This window comes from Eucyclogobius newberryi, unplaced genomic scaffold, assembly GCF_026437365.1.
Source record: "Eucyclogobius newberryi isolate DKJ021-1_F unplaced genomic scaffold, fEucNew1.0.hap1 SCAF_5, whole genome shotgun sequence".
NCBI lineage: Eukaryota > Metazoa > Chordata > Actinopteri > Gobiiformes > Gobiidae > Eucyclogobius > Eucyclogobius newberryi.
The window spans coordinates 39,174,990-39,190,491 of record NW_027316167.1 but is presented as its reverse complement, the minus strand read 5'-3'; the positions used below and the strand labels follow the sequence as shown (position 1 = coordinate 39,190,491).

The following is a 15,502-nucleotide window of genomic DNA, read 5'->3' as shown; positions in this document are numbered from 1 at the left end:
GTGGGAGTGTCAGTGGGAGTGTCAGTGGGAGTGTCAGTGGGAGTGTCCGTGGGAGTGTCCGTGGGAGTGTCAGTGGGAGTGTCTGTGGGAGTGTCAGTGGGAGTGTCCGTGGGAGTGTCAGTGGGAGTGTCCGTGGGAGTGTCAGTGGGAGTGTCCGTGGGAGTGTCCGTGGGAGTGTCCGTGGGAGTGTCAGTGGGAGTGTCCGTGGGAGTGTCCGTGGGAGTGTCCGTGGGAGCTGCCGTGGGAGTGTCCGTGGGAGTGTCAGTGGGAGTGTCCGTGGGAGTGTCAGTGGGAGTGTCTGTGGGAGTGTCAGTGGGAGTGTCCGTGGGAGTGTCTGTGGGAGTGTCAGTGGGAGTGTCCGTGGGTTGGGTCAGAGCAAATTTCCATGTTAAATGTATTCACTTTTACATGGAATAACGAGCTCCTATTTGAGGGTGACATAGAGGAGGGGCAGGTCTGTGTCACCAGAGCAGTGCGACTTTCATAAATACAGTCAAAGGTAAATGCAAATACAGGTGAAAACAATATGGCAAAAAGCAATTATAAAGACAAAATCATTTCCCACGAAACATCATGCTTAGCAAAACAACTCTAGGACAGAATGTTAGTAACAGCTGCTGTCAGTAAAATATTATAATTCAAGTGCATACTGCAATATTAGCCAAACCCAATGTATTGACACATCAAATAGTGGTGTAAATTCAGATTTATAAACAAATGTATGCTATCTATTTGAGATATTGGGAATTGTGACCAAGTATTTAGTATCCAGCTGAAGCAGTAGTTATCCTCTATTGTATATTTTATTGGATGATCAGTTGATCGCGGGAACCAAACAAGTTGTAATGATGTCACAGTCTATAATTATCACCCATAAAGGAGCGACACGTATCACATTGTAGCCACTGGTCCCTCACAGTAGTACTCTGGCCCTGTACCTGTGGTTGGGAAACACTGAATGCCCAGCAGTGGCTTTATCCATTATTCATGCTAATGGATGTGGCAGTTTGGAAACGATGCCTTGTAATGTGACCCAGGCATGAGCCGTCCCCCACTGCGAGCGCTCCATCAGGGCACGACACCCGGGCACGACACCCGGGCATGACACCCGGGCATAACACCACCCGGGCACGACACCCGGGCATGACACCACCCGGGCACGACACCCGGGCACGACACCCGGGCACGACACCCGGGCACGACACCCGGGCACGACACCCGGGCACGACACCCGGGCACGACACCCGGGCACGACACCCGGGCACGACACCCGGGCACGATACCCGGGCACGACACCCGGGCACGACACCCGGGCACGACACCCGGGCACGACACCCGGGCATGACCTGCACTCACTTCCTTTACCCAATACGCAGCGTAGAGGTAACAGAGCATCAGTTGGGTTACAAAAGTAAGAATGATAAAGACTGAATCAAGATTTAACCAGGACTATCAAATACAAATCCACATTTAAACACATATTTAACCTTGTGCAGTTGTTAAGTTTAGTTCCAATGTTGATGTGGTGCATCAGTGTCTCACTATCTGGATTAAACCTGGTCTCAACTAAACCAGTTCCTAGATCACTCCCACTTTCCACGCTGTTTACTGGAATGATCACATGTCAGAACGTGACAGAGCTGCAGCGGCTCGTTCAGGAGGAGCGTTCAGGAGGAGCGTTCGGGAGGAGTGTTCGGGAGGAGTGTTCGGGAGGAGCGTTCGGGAGGAGCGTTCAGGAGGAGCGTTTAGGAGGAGCGTTCGGGAGGAGCGTTCAGGAGGAGCGTTTAGGAGGAGCGTTCAGGAGTAGCGTTCAGGGAGTGTTCGGGAGGAGCGTTCGGGAGGAGCGTTCAGGTGGAGCGTTCAGGTGGAGCGTTCAGGGAGTGTTCAGGAGGAGCGTTCGGGAGGAGCGTTCAGGTGGAGCGTTTAGGAGGAGCGTTCAGGGAGTGTTCAGGAGGAGTGTTCGGGAGGAGCGTTCGGGAGGAGCGTTCAGGAGGTGCGTTCAGGAGGAGCGTTCAGGGAGTGTTCAGGAGGAGTGTTCGGGAGGAGCGTTCGGGAGGAGCGTTCAGGAGGAGCGCTCAGGAGGAGCGTTCGGGAGGAGCGTTCGGGAGGAGCGTTCGGGAGGAGCGTTCGGGAGGAGCGTTCAGGTGGAGCGTTTAGGAGGAGCGTTCAGGGAGTGTTCAGGAGGAGCGTTCAGGAGGAGCGTTCAGGAGGAGCGTTCGGGAGGAGCGTTCAGGAGGCTTTCAATATTCAAATGGGATTATATATTCATACAAGACAGAAGCGCTTTATAAAAGGATGTGACTGTAAACAGAGAACATGCAAATGGATTTCAATACATTCAAACAGAGGTGTCAGTCAAAGTAAATTGATTTACTACAGTTTTTGAGGATCATTACTTAATTTGTCAGAATGGGTTTTTACCGCTAAATTATGTTGCGCGTGGCAAATTAGAATATAAAAGCCTCTCATTGTCGTCTTTGCCCTCTGACTCGAGCATGTCTTTAGTGAGGCCTGTTTGCATCTGTGCTCAGCTTCTCCAGCGCCAAGTTTCCACGAGTGACTTAAAAACTAGCTTTTAGAGACATTAGAAGTTAGTTAGAAATACAGTCATTATTGTAATAACATAAAGCAATAGTTTGTGTAATGAACTGATCTGTGAAGTGAGACAAGTCAATCATTCCAGCAATTTTTAACAGGAGAGGTCTGTAGGATAGGCCTCTGCTGCCCATCCATAAAAGTCACTGGACGCTACTGATTTGAACTCTTTAGCATGGAAATTAAATCCGCCATTGTAAGAGACTGAGGCAAGTTTAACTATTTATTTTACAATGAGAAATGTCGCAGGAAGTGAAGGCAGAGAGCAGACCGACTGAGACGCCAAGGGCAAGACGACACCAGGAGCAGGAGACGCCAAGGGCAGGACGACACCAGGAGCAGGAGACGCCAAGGGCAGGACGACACCAGGAGCAGGAGACGCCAAGGGCAAGACGACACCAGGAGCAGGAGACACAAAGGGCAAGACGACACCAGGAGCAGGAGACACAAAGGGCAAGACGACACCAGGAGCAGGAGACGCCAAGGGCAGGACGACACCAGGAGCAGGAGACGTCAAGGGCAAGACGACACCAGGAGCAGGAGACACCAAGGGCAGGACGACACCGGGAGCAGGAGACGCCAAGGGCAAGACTAGACCAGTAACAGGAGACGCCAAGGGCAGGACGACACCAGGAGCAGGAGACGCCAAGGGCAGGACGACACCAGGAGCAGGAGACACCAAGAGCAGGACGACACCAGGAGCAGGAGACGCCAAGGGCAGGACGACACCAGGAGCAGGAGACACCAAGGGCAGGATGACACCAGGAGCAGGAGACGCCAAGGGCAGGACGACACCAGGAGCAGGAGACGCCAAGGGCAAGACGACACCGGGAGCAGGAGACACCAAGAGCAGGACGACACCAGGAGCAGGAGACGCCAAGGGCAGGACGACACCAGGAGCAGGAGACGCCAAGAGCAGGACGACACCAGGAGCAGGCGACACCAAGAGCAGGACGACACCAGGAGCAGGAGACGCCAAGGGCAGGACGACACCAGGAGCAGGAGACACCAAGGGCAGGATGACACCAGGAGCAGGAGACGCCAAGGGCAGGACGACACCAGGAGCAGGAGACGCCAAGGGCAGGACGACACCAGGAGCAGGAGACGCCAAGAGCAGGACGACACCAGGAGCAGGAGACACCAAGAGCAGGACGTCACCAGGAGCAGGAGACGCCAAGGGCAGGACGACACCAGGAGCAGGAGACACCAAGGGCAGGATGACACCAGGAGCAGGAGACGCCAAGGGCAGGACGACACCAGGAGCAGGAGACACCAAGAGCAGGACGACACCAGGAGCAGGAGACGCCAAGGGCAGGACGACACCAGGAGCAGGAGACACCAAGGGCAGGATGACACCAGGAGCAGGAGACGCCAAGGGCAGGACGACACCAGGAGCAGGAGACGCCAAGAGCAGGACGACACCGGGAGCAGGAGACGCCAAGGGCAAGACGACACCGGGAGCAGGAGACACCAAGAGCAGGACGACACCAGGAGCAGGAGACGCCAAGGGCAGGACGACACCAGGAGCAGGAGACGCCAAGAGCAGGACGACACCAGGAGCAGGCGACACCAAGAGCAGGACGACACCAGGAGCAGGAGACGCCAAGGGCAGGACGACACCAGGAGCAGGAGACACCAAGGGCAGGATGACACCAGGAGCAGGAGACGCCAAGGGCAGGACGACACCAGGAGCAGGAGACGCCAAGGGCAGGACGACACCAGGAGCAGGAGACGCCAAGAGCAGGACGACACCAGGAGCAGGAGACACCAAGAGCAGGACGACACCAGGAGCAGGAGACGCCAAGGGCAGGACGACACCAGGAGCAGGAGACACCAAGGGCAGGATGACACCAGGAGCAGGAGACGCCAAGGGCAGGACGACACCAGGAGCAGGAGACGCCAAGAGCAGGACGACACCGGGAGCAGGAGACGCCAAGGGCAGGACGACACCAGGAGCAGGATACGCCAAGGGCAAGACGACACCGGGAGCAGGAGACACCAAGGGCAGGACGACACCAGGAGCAGGAGACGCCAAGAGCAGGACGAAACCAGGAGCAGGAGACGCCAAGGGCAAGACGACACCGGGAGCAGGAGACGCCAAGGGCAGGACGACACCGGGAGCAGGAGACACCAAGGGCAGGAAGACACCAGGAGCAGGAGACACCAAGAGCAGGACGACACCAGGAACAGGAGACGTCAAGGGCAAGACGACACCAGGAGCAGGAGACACCAAGGGCAGGACGACACCATTAACAGGAGACGCCAAGGGCAGGACGACACCGGGAGCAGGAGACACCAAGGGCAGGAAGACACTAGGAGCAGGAGACGCCAAGGGCAGGACGACACCAGGAGCATGAGACACAAAAATGACCTGGAAAGATGAGGAGCAACAGTTAAGTAGAACACATTTAAATGTCAAGGTCAGTTAAAAAAAATATATATATAAAAAACCTGGGCAACTTAAGTTTTGTCAACTGCAGGATTTATGACAAAAGAGCCAATGTATCTGGGAGAGTTTCTTGAACTCACACCGTAAAGGAAGGTCATTGGAACACAAGCAGTCTGCCAGCTGCAAGCTCTCCTTAGTTGACCTTGAATGGAGGTCAGTCCTGAGTGGGGAAACCGGGTGACTAGTAGCCACTAGACTCCTTGAACGGTGACTTACCTGTGGCAGCAGAGACCAGGGTATTGTGAGAATCTTAGATCCAGAACTGGATCCGGCAGCCTGAAGTTCTTGGTTTGCATGCTCTCTCTGGCAATTCATCTGAGGGTGGGAGGATGAACTAACGGTAGCACCCAGGGGACGGCAGACAACCCTCACTGGGGACCCCTGGCAATGTCCAGAGGAAGTCCATGTAGCTGGAAAACCTTCTGAATCAGGAGATTAGACGTCTCCAAGGCAGATGGGAGTTTGGCAGAGAAACAAAGGGGATTGAATTAGAACAACAGTGAATAATAGTCGAAATAGTGTTGAGGCTGAGACAAACTCATGGGTGTCAGACGTCATGAATGGCCCCAGGAGAAACTGAGTGCGGTGGACCCCAGGATGGAAGGTGACCTTGAAGCCATGACCTCACTGAAGCATAGCAGATGCTGATGGAGGCACAAACAGACCCCATGGGCAGTCAGCAGGGGTTCAATCAATCCAATTTTATTTTTAGAGCACAATTCGTACAAAAATGCAAATCAAAGTTCTTTTTACATTACAAAGAACACACAATACAGTATAGGACGAAATCAAATCAATCAAAAACATAAAAACACATTAAAATAGCAAAAAACAGATAAAAGTGTTTCAGTCTTTAGTCAAGATTTAAACACCGCCAGGGTTAGGTCCTGTCTCACAACCTCAACTGTATCTCCTACCGGATACAGTTTAAAATTCTTGTTTTAACTTTTAGAGCTTTAAATGGTCAGGTCCCTCTGTACATCAGCAATCTGATAAAACCGTACTCTCCCTCTCGTTCACTAAGGTCCTTGGACCAGAAGCACTTTGTGACTTCTGTCTGTGAAAGGTGCTATATAAATGAAATTTACTTACTTACTTACTTACTCGGGAGGGCAATTCCAGCCCATTGCCCCAAACTAGAACGCACATTCCCCAAGTCTGGTCCTGACTCTGGGCACCAGCAGGAGGCTGGTCCATGTTTAGTCCTGACTCTGGCACCAGCAGGAGGCTGGTCCATGTTTAGTCCTGACTCTGGCACCAGCAGGAGGCCGGTCCATGTTTAGTCCTGACTCTGGCACCAGCAGGAGGCCGGTCCATGTTTAGTCCTGACTCTGGCACCAGCAGGAGGCCGGTCCCTGAGGTCCTCAGAGTCCGAGATGGTTCATATGGCACTAACATGTCTGAGATGTACTTTGGTGCTAGGCCATGGAGAGACTTGTACACAAGCAGAGCTGCTTTAAAGTCTCTTCTCTGAGCCACAGGGGGCAGTGCAGAGACCTGAGAACAGGACTAATGTGATGGTACTTCCTGGTTCTAGTCAGGACCCGAGCAGCAGCGTTCTGGATGTACTGCAGCTGTTTTAGAACTGCAGAGTTCTAGAGCACAAAGATGCATAAAACATCCTAAAACCTACATATGACAATAAACACATAATTAACACAATTTTCCTGTTCTACCCTGTTTCCCCGAAAATCCTCACCTTTTGATAGTTTTATAATACAATATTCCGAGACATACAAGTAATACCTACACAGAAAATTGTGTATAAATACAGAAGATGGTAATAATAGCAGTCATGTATTATTTCAATAGCAGGTACAAGAGAGTTTGAGATAGGAGTAAACTGAGGATCTATACAACTGAAATATAGAAGGAAGATCAACACCTTATTCTCATCAAAAGGATTTGTCTTGAACCTGCTCAGCCATGTGCAGACCGCTCACAGAAAGGAGAAGAGGAGGGAGCATCTTTCTGTAGATGGCACAGCACTCAGCACCGCGCTGCAATTAAAGTTTAATGAGGCTCTTTTTGTGCTGAAACAGAGCAGGAGGAGGCTCCTCCGCACTACAGCTCCACACATCATCACTATGTACTCTGAGACTATGTGTGGCTGGATGCAGCTAATTGATCTCTATGGACGTTTAGCACACCAGCAACAAACATGGTGGTTTTCCATGGTAACCGTCGTTTTTTGACATTTTATCCCATGCTCTTTTCACCTTATTCCGCCCTGCCCACTTTTGCCTCTTTTAGCCACAGATCAGCACATCCACTTCACTTGAGTAAACTCTGTAAACTCTGTTTACTCAAGTGAAGAACGAGGGAAAAGTGTCACCGCTAAAAGATGCTCTAAAGTAGATTGATTTGTGTAAAATGTCCAATGTTCATGTGACCAACAAGTCAACAATGCACCGATTCACTGGACCTGAAAACAGCTTTTAGTCTGTGTAGAACTTATTTTGTCTGGAGATCGGCAGCCTTGTGTTAACTACAAGCAGAAGAAGGATTACGTGGTGTGGCGGCGCTCAGGCGGACTCTGGAATGAGGTGAATCGTGGTGTCTTTATAGGTCGACACGAGCTTCTGACATTCAATTCAATTCAATTTATTTTTGTAAGGCCCAAAATCACAACAACAGTTGCCTCTGAGGGCGACAGTGAGAAATGAATCAACAATGTATGTCGTGGCGAGGGACGATGTCCCAGAGTCCTCTGTCCTTAGACCCTCCTTCTCGGCCAGGAAAAACTACAAAAAACCTCCTTGGGAAAACGTAGAAACTTGGAGGAGTTCCAGATGAAGGAGAGATCTGACTCTCACAGACGGACGCGAGGGAGACTGGAGCTGGAGCCACTCTTCAGGCAGATGAGGGACCATCAGAGCCGAGCTGGAGCCACTCTTCAGGCAGATGAGGGACCATCAGAGTGGAGCTGGAGCCACTCTTCAGGCAGATGAGGGACCATCAGAGTCGAGCTGGACCCACTCTTCAGGCGGATGAGGGACCATCAGAGCCGAGCTGGACCCACTCTTCAGGCAGATGAGGGACCATCAGAGTCGAGCTGGAGCCACTCTTCAGGCAGATGAGGGACCGTCCATACGGGGCAGGGACCACTTCACCAGGAGAGGGGCATCTGGGTCCACAGGTCCTCAGGAGTGAGAAAAAGAAAAAGAAGGCAGTGAACAGTTTGCATGCATGGTCGCTCTGAGGGACACTGACCGTGAACAAAGGTAAAAGAAGGATTTTATCCAGAAAGAGGAGGTGAAAGTATGTTGATAAACACATTCTACCTTTCAGAGTCTTGGTTTGTCATAAAAACACACCCTAATGAACTCCCTGGTGGTAGAAACAGAGTTCTTTGTTTTTGAGAATGGTCATATTTGCTGAGATGAAAGGAACGGGGGAGGATCCCATGGGGCTTTTGATGGCATCCCGAGTAACACCTTAAGGGTTTGAGGAAGACATTGACCAGGTCTAAACCAAGAGTATAATTTGAGGGGGAACATGAGGTCAGCTGCTTGTGGACCACTAAAGAATGCTAAAACAAATCTGAAACAGGACAACACCATTGCCACAACAACAGAAAAGGAGTTTATATCACAGTTTTGAAAAGGCCGATCCTAATCTTAACCATGGTTACTAGGACATGCCTCACCTTAATCTAAACTCTAACCTGAGCATACTTTGACCCACACGTGAACTGTAAATCATGTTGTTGATTTACTAATAAAGGATTTTACTTCATGGGAACCTGGTATTTGACCACATAAGGGAGGCAGGTCCTCGTGGATTGAGGGAATGCTTCTTTAAAACATAAAATACATCTGAATTTAACACAAGAAACAGAACCAGAGAAAACACAAAAGATAATTTTCCATGTCAATGATAATGGTTGTTCCAGTCCTTTATTGTTGGAACAGTTTGTGTCATTCATTTCTTTGTGATGGCCTTTTCCCTGCGGGCAGGAGGATGCTCCAAAGGTCCATGTACTGTGTCGGGCAGCTGATGCCCAAGTACATAGTTCTGAAATTGAGTGGGATGTCAATGTCAGTCTGTCGTGCTTTGTTCATTTCAGTCCAACATTTATTGCGGGACAGGACAGTCCCAGAACCAGGGCCCGTGGCATCAACAAACTAGGAGAATGTTTAGGACCGTAACCACTTGGCTTTGTGCAGTGGTCACTCGCTCCCATTTTCAATATAAGATCAATTGATAAAGAAAAATGCAACACTGGATGGAAATAAATCTTTTAATACTGCAGAAGCTTATTGAAACTAGGCCACAGCAAATGTGTTCTGTATTCAGAATCAGAATCAGAATCACAAAAGGTTTATTGCCATTGTCATCGAACACAGTTCACAAACAGGAACTTTCAGCGTTAAGGTGCAACACAAAACAATGAATAATAAAATAATACTAATAGCAATGTCTATAGAATCAAATAAGCATGCATAAATTAAGAATGTACTAATACAATTGGTCTCAGTATGTACACAGATATTTACACAAACATTTACAGCTGGTCGGAAATGGTGCAGAAAGTGAGCTGTGAGTATTGTTAAAGTGGCAGGTGTTAAGTGTTCATAAGTCCAACAGCAGAGGGAAAGAAACTGTTCCTGTGGCGGGAGGGTCTGGTCCGGATGGGCCGTAGCCTCTTGCCTGAGGGGAGTGGCCTCATGTCTGAGGGGAGTGGCCTCCTGCCTGAGGGGAGGGGCTCAAATAGTTCATGTCCAGGGTGAGAACGATCAGCTGTGATCCGACCTGCTCGTCCCAGAGTCCTGGAGACGTACAGGTCCTGCAGAGATGGAAGTCTGCAGCCGATCACCTTCTCAGCAGAGGGCGCTGTGGTCTCTGTTTGTCCCTGGCTGTGGCTCCAGCGTACCAAACGGTGATGGAGGAGGTGATGGAGGAGGTGAGGATGGACTCAATGATGACCGTGTAGAACTGCACCATCATCTGCACTGGCAGCTTGTCTTTCCTCAGCTGCTGCAGGAAGTACATCCTCTGCTGGGTCTTCTTGGGGCTGATGGTGGCTCCTACTTGAGGTCCTGGTGATGGTGGTGCAGAGGAAACGGAGGGAGTCCACAGTGGAGATGGTAGTGTGCAAAGCAGTAATCAAAGCTAAAGGTGGCTGCTTTAAAGAACCTAGAGTATAAAACATATTTTCAGCCTCTGTTTCCTGGGTTTGGACTGTGGAGGTCAAACACTTCAGTGTCTCTGGTGGAGCCGAGGACACAGCGCCCCCTGGAGGACACTTCACTTTGAGCTTCATGTGCTCCTGTTCGTCTGGTCTCACCACAAACATAAACACATTTACAACAAACATTTAACTTCAATGAGCATTTTATTATTCATATTATTTTGTCGAGCTGCAACTCAGATTATTTTAGTGTTCGACAAATCAAACAATTATTTCTGTTTCACATCAGAAAGTTTTAAACACATTTTAACCAAAAAAAACTTGATCATAATTATGAATAAAGTATATTAGTGTATTAAAGTGTACACAGGGGGCGCTCTTCTTCTCATAGACACAGGGGGTGCTCTTCCTCTCACTGACACAGGGGGCGCTCTTCCTCTCACAGACACAGGGGGCGCTCTTCCTCTCACAGACACAGGGTGCGCTCTTCCTCTCACAGACACAGGGAGTCAGTGAGGCCGTAATGAAATCAAGGGCGTGGTGTATATTTAGGCCCGAGCCCCAGCAGGGCGGAGGGCCTATTGCTCCCGCAACTGTCTGACCAAACTTGCGGGCTGCGCCCGCATGTTTGGTACCCCGTCGCCCCTGGCAAGTTCGGCATGGATTATGCATACTTACTCCTGCTATGACAGAAATAGTCAACAATTAGTGAATGGGCGTAGTCCATTCACTAATTGTTGACAACAGCAGCGCGAAGCGTTGTATTCCTCCAAAAATACTCCTGGCATTGTCCTGTACGCGAGAATCCATGCCGCAGGCATGGGCCATGCTTGTATCTGCTCAAATCGATGGAAGTCTATGGGGAGTGGGCGGGGCATCCCGACGGAATAGGGAGTGACGAGCGCGTAAGCGCTCGTAATGATGATTCCACCCCATGGCGGCATGGGGAAGGCTTAGAGCTTTCAAACGATGTAGAAACGATGTGGAAACGGCTATATTGTTTTTGCTAAAAATATTATTATTTTTTTTTTTTGTTCTTCATCTGCGCTTTGATCTCTAATTTGACCCCCTGAACATGCTCAAAAACTCACCAAACTTTGCCCAAAATTCAGAATCGGCGAAAAATTAGATTTTTTCTGGGCCATTTTTTTTTTCGTTAAAAAATGGCGCGACAGCGCCACCGACAAAAGTCAAAATACATTGCGCCTATGGGAGACGCCCCAAGGTCAACTTTGTCGTAGAGCTACGAAATTCGGAACACGCATTCCTCTCGTGAGGACAAAAAAAAATATTACTGTGGCCACGCCCCCAGACTTACCCTATGCCCACCATCTTCCTTTGAAAATGAAAACACGCTGAGTTAGCCATTTTGTTCACGTCAAACTTTGACGAACTCCTCCTAGGGCGTTTTGCCCACCAACTTCAAAATCGGCGTACGTCCTCTGGACAAGTGGGGCATCTAAAGTTATCCAATTTTTTGGTTTACCTTTTACGGTCTGTGTGCGGCGCAGTCACAAAGTTGGACAACTTATTTTGGGATATTGCTGATCTAAAAATTGCTCCCATTTGATCAAAACCAGTCCGATTAGGACCAAATTTGAATCAGTTGTTAAACTTTCTAGTTTGGACCAGTTTAGGATGACAAAATTGAAATGGCCGCGATAGCGCCCCCTACAGAGTGACCTTTAAATTAACATTGAAGGTCAAAAATTAGTTTTACCAAAATTGTCTAAACTTTACCCAAAATTCTATTTTGCCGTCCCAATCAAAAAAGCCAATCACAAAAATGCCTAAATTTTTACGGCGTAGTCGTAGCGATGACAGAAACCTCCCATGTTATCCCTATGGGAAAACAGCAAAATCTCTCAAATTACCACATTTTTATGTTTTACACTTTAACGAAGTCCTCCTAGTGCGTTTTGCCCACCAACCTCAAAATCGGTGTACGTCCTCTAGACAAGTGGTGCATCTAAAGTTATCCAAATTTTAAGGATAACTTTTACGGTCTCTGTGCGACGGAGCCGCAAACGTTTCCCAGAATTCTGACTATTTGGCCTTCAGAGTTTTTCCAAATGACATGACATTTTGCACTAAATTCTAATTTGCCATCCTGATCATACAAGTATGAGAGCCAAAGTCATATTTTGTACAGCGTAACCGTAGCGATGACAGAAACATCCCATGTTATCCTTATGGGAAAATCGCAACATCGCTCAAATCACCACATTTTTACGCTTCACACTTTAACAAACTCCTCCTAGGGCGATTGTCCGATCAAACTCATATTTGGGGAAAATCATCTACACAAGCGGGCCATCAAAACTTATCCATATTTTGATTCTAAGTGCTACGGTCTCTGTGTGGCGGACCCGCAAATATATGTCACAAATGGGAAAACAGCGAAATCTCTAAAATGACCACATTTTTACGCTTCACACTTTAACCAACTCCTTCCAGGGCGAATACCCTATCATGTTCATATTTGGGGAAATCATCTACACAAACGGGGCATCAAAAGTTATCCATATTTTGATTTTAAGTGCTACGGTCTCTGTGCCGTGGAGCTGCAAATATACTGTCACAAATGGGAAAAACGCCAAATCCTTGAAATGTTCACATTTACGCTTCACACTTTAACAAACTCCTCCTAGTGCGTTTGGCCCACCGATCTCAAAATCGGTGTACCTCCCCTAGACAAGTGGGGCATCTAAAGTTATTCAAATTTTATGGATAACATTTACGGTCTCTGTGCAGCTGAGCCGCAAACTTTTCGCAGAATTTGGACTATTTGGCCTTCAGAGTGGCCTATAAACAAGAGTTTTTCCAAATGACATGACATTTTGCACACAATTCTCATTTGCCATCCCCAAAATAAAAGTATGGGAACCAAAGTCATATTTGGTAAAGCGTAGCCGTAGCGATGACAGAAACATCCCATGTTATACCTATGGGGAAACCGCAAAATCTCTAAAATTACCACATTTTTACACTTCACACTTTAACAAACTCCTCCTAGGGTGAATACCCGATCAATTAATATTGGGGAGAATCATCTACACAAGCGGGGCATCAAAAGTTGTCCATATTTTGATTCTAAGTACTACGGTCTCTGTGCCGTGGAGCCGCAAATAGATGTCACAAATGGGAAAACAGCGAAATCTCTAAAATGACCACATTTTTACGCTTCACACTTTAACAAACTCCTCCGTGGGCAATAGCCCGATCAAGCTTTACTTTGGGAAATATCATCTACACAAGCGGGGCATCAAAAGTTATCCATATTTTTATTCCAAGTGCTACGGTCTCTGTGCGGCGGCGCAGCAAATTTGACTGACATTTGTGTTCATTTGCACTGGATTGGCCATGTCCAATGTGTCGCCGTCTGTCAAGTTCTTTTTTAATTCAACACAATAAGGGCGCCATCTTTATCAAGTCGAAAGCGCAGAGTCGGAAGGCCGGCGGCCCGCGAGGGCCGTTGGATGCCGCTTGCGGCTTTAATTTTTTTTGTTCTTCATCTGCGCTTTGAGCTTTTTTTTGACCCCCTGAACATGCTCAAAAACTCACCAAACTTTGCCCAAAATTCAGAATCGGCGAAAAATTTTGTTTTTTCTGGGCCATTTTTTTTTTGTTAAAAAATGGCGCGACAGCGCCACCGACAAAAGTCAAAATACATTGCGCCTATGGGAGACGCCCCGAGGTCAACTTTGGCGTAAAGCTACGAAATTCGGGACACGCATTCCTCTAGTGAAGACAAAAAAAATATATTATTGTGGCCACGCCCCCAGACTTACCCTATGGCCGCCATCTTCCTTTGAAAATGAAAACACGCTGTGTTAGCCATTTTGTTCATGTCAAACTTTGACGAACTCCTCCTAGGGCGTTTTGCCCACCGACTTCAAAATCGGCGTACGTCCTCTGGACAAGTGGGGCATCTAAAGTTATCCAATTTTTTGGTATACCTTTTACGGTCTGTGTGCGGCGCAGCCGCAAAGTTGGACAACTTATTTTGGAATATTGCAGATCTAAAAATTGCTCCCATTTGATCAAAACGAGTCCGATTAGGACCAAATTTGAATCAGTTGTTAAACTTTCAAGTTTGGACCAGTTTAGGATGACACAATTGAAATGGACGCGATAGCGCCCCCTACAGAGTTGCCTTTGAGTGAACATTGATGGACAAAAACTGGTTTTACACAAATGTTCTAAACTTTGCCCAAAATTCTATTTTGGGGTCCCGAGCAAAAGGCCAATCAAACTTATACCTTATTTTTTACGGCGTAGCCGTAGCCATGACATAAACCTCCCATGTTATCCTTATGGGAAAATTGCTAAACCTCTCGAATATCCACATTTTTCTGTTTCACACTTTAACGAACTCCTCCTAGGGCGATTGTTTGATCAAACTCATATTTGGGGAAAATCATCTACACAAGCGGAGCATCAAAAGTTATCCATATTTTTGTTCTAAGTGCTACGGTCTCTGGTGGCGGACTCGCAAATATATGTCACAAATGGGAAAACAGCGGAATCTCTAAAATGACTACATTTTTACGCTTCACACTTTAACGAACTCCTCCTAGGGCGATTGTCCGATCAAGTTCATATTTGGGGAAAATTATCTACACAAGCGAGGCATCAAAAGTTATCCATATTTTGATTCTAAGTGGTACGGTCTCTGTGCCGTGGAGTTGCAAATATACTGTCACAAATGGGAAAACGCCAACTCTTTGAAATATTCACATTTACGCTTTTTACTTTAACAAACTCCTTCGTGGGCAATAGCTCGATCAAGCTTTACTTTGGGAAATATCATCTACACAAGCGCGGCATCAAAAGTTATCCATATTTTTACTCCAAGTGCTACGGTCTCTGTGCAGCGGCGCAGCAAATTTGACTGACACTTGTGTTGATTTGCACTGGATTGGCCATGTCCAATGTGTCCCCGTCTGTCAAGTTCTTTTTTAATTCAACACACAATAAGGGCGCCATCTTTATCAAGTCGAAAGCGCAGAGTCGGAAGGCCGGCGGCCCGCGAGGGCCGTTGGATGCCGCTTGCGGCTTTAATTATTTTTATTTTTTTTATTGTTCTTCTTCAGCGCTTTGAGCTCTAATTTGACCCCCTGAACATGCTCTAAAACTCACCAAACTTTGCCCAAAATTCAGAATCGGCGAAAAATTTTGTTTTTTCTGGGCCATTTTTTTTTTCGGCAAAAAATGGCGCGACAGCGCCACCGACAAAAGTCAAAATACATTGCGCCTATGGGAGACGCCCCGAAGTCAACTTTGTCGTAGAGCTACGAAATTCGGGACACGCATTCCTCTCT

General features: G+C 48.1%; 1 protein-coding gene across 1 annotated transcript in view; it reads left to right on the top strand.

Annotated features, from left to right (window-relative positions):
* Positions 1-1,101: 1,101 nt before the first annotated feature.
* LOC140380756 (NACHT, LRR and PYD domains-containing protein 3-like) overlaps positions 1,102-15,502 on the top strand; it is a 59,466-nt gene continuing 45,065 nt past the window's right edge. The window contains exon 1 of the mRNA XM_072464656.1: positions 1,102-1,383. Coding sequence (XP_072320757.1) covers positions 1,102-1,383 — 282 coding nt within the window. The remainder of the gene's footprint in view (positions 1,384-15,502) is intronic.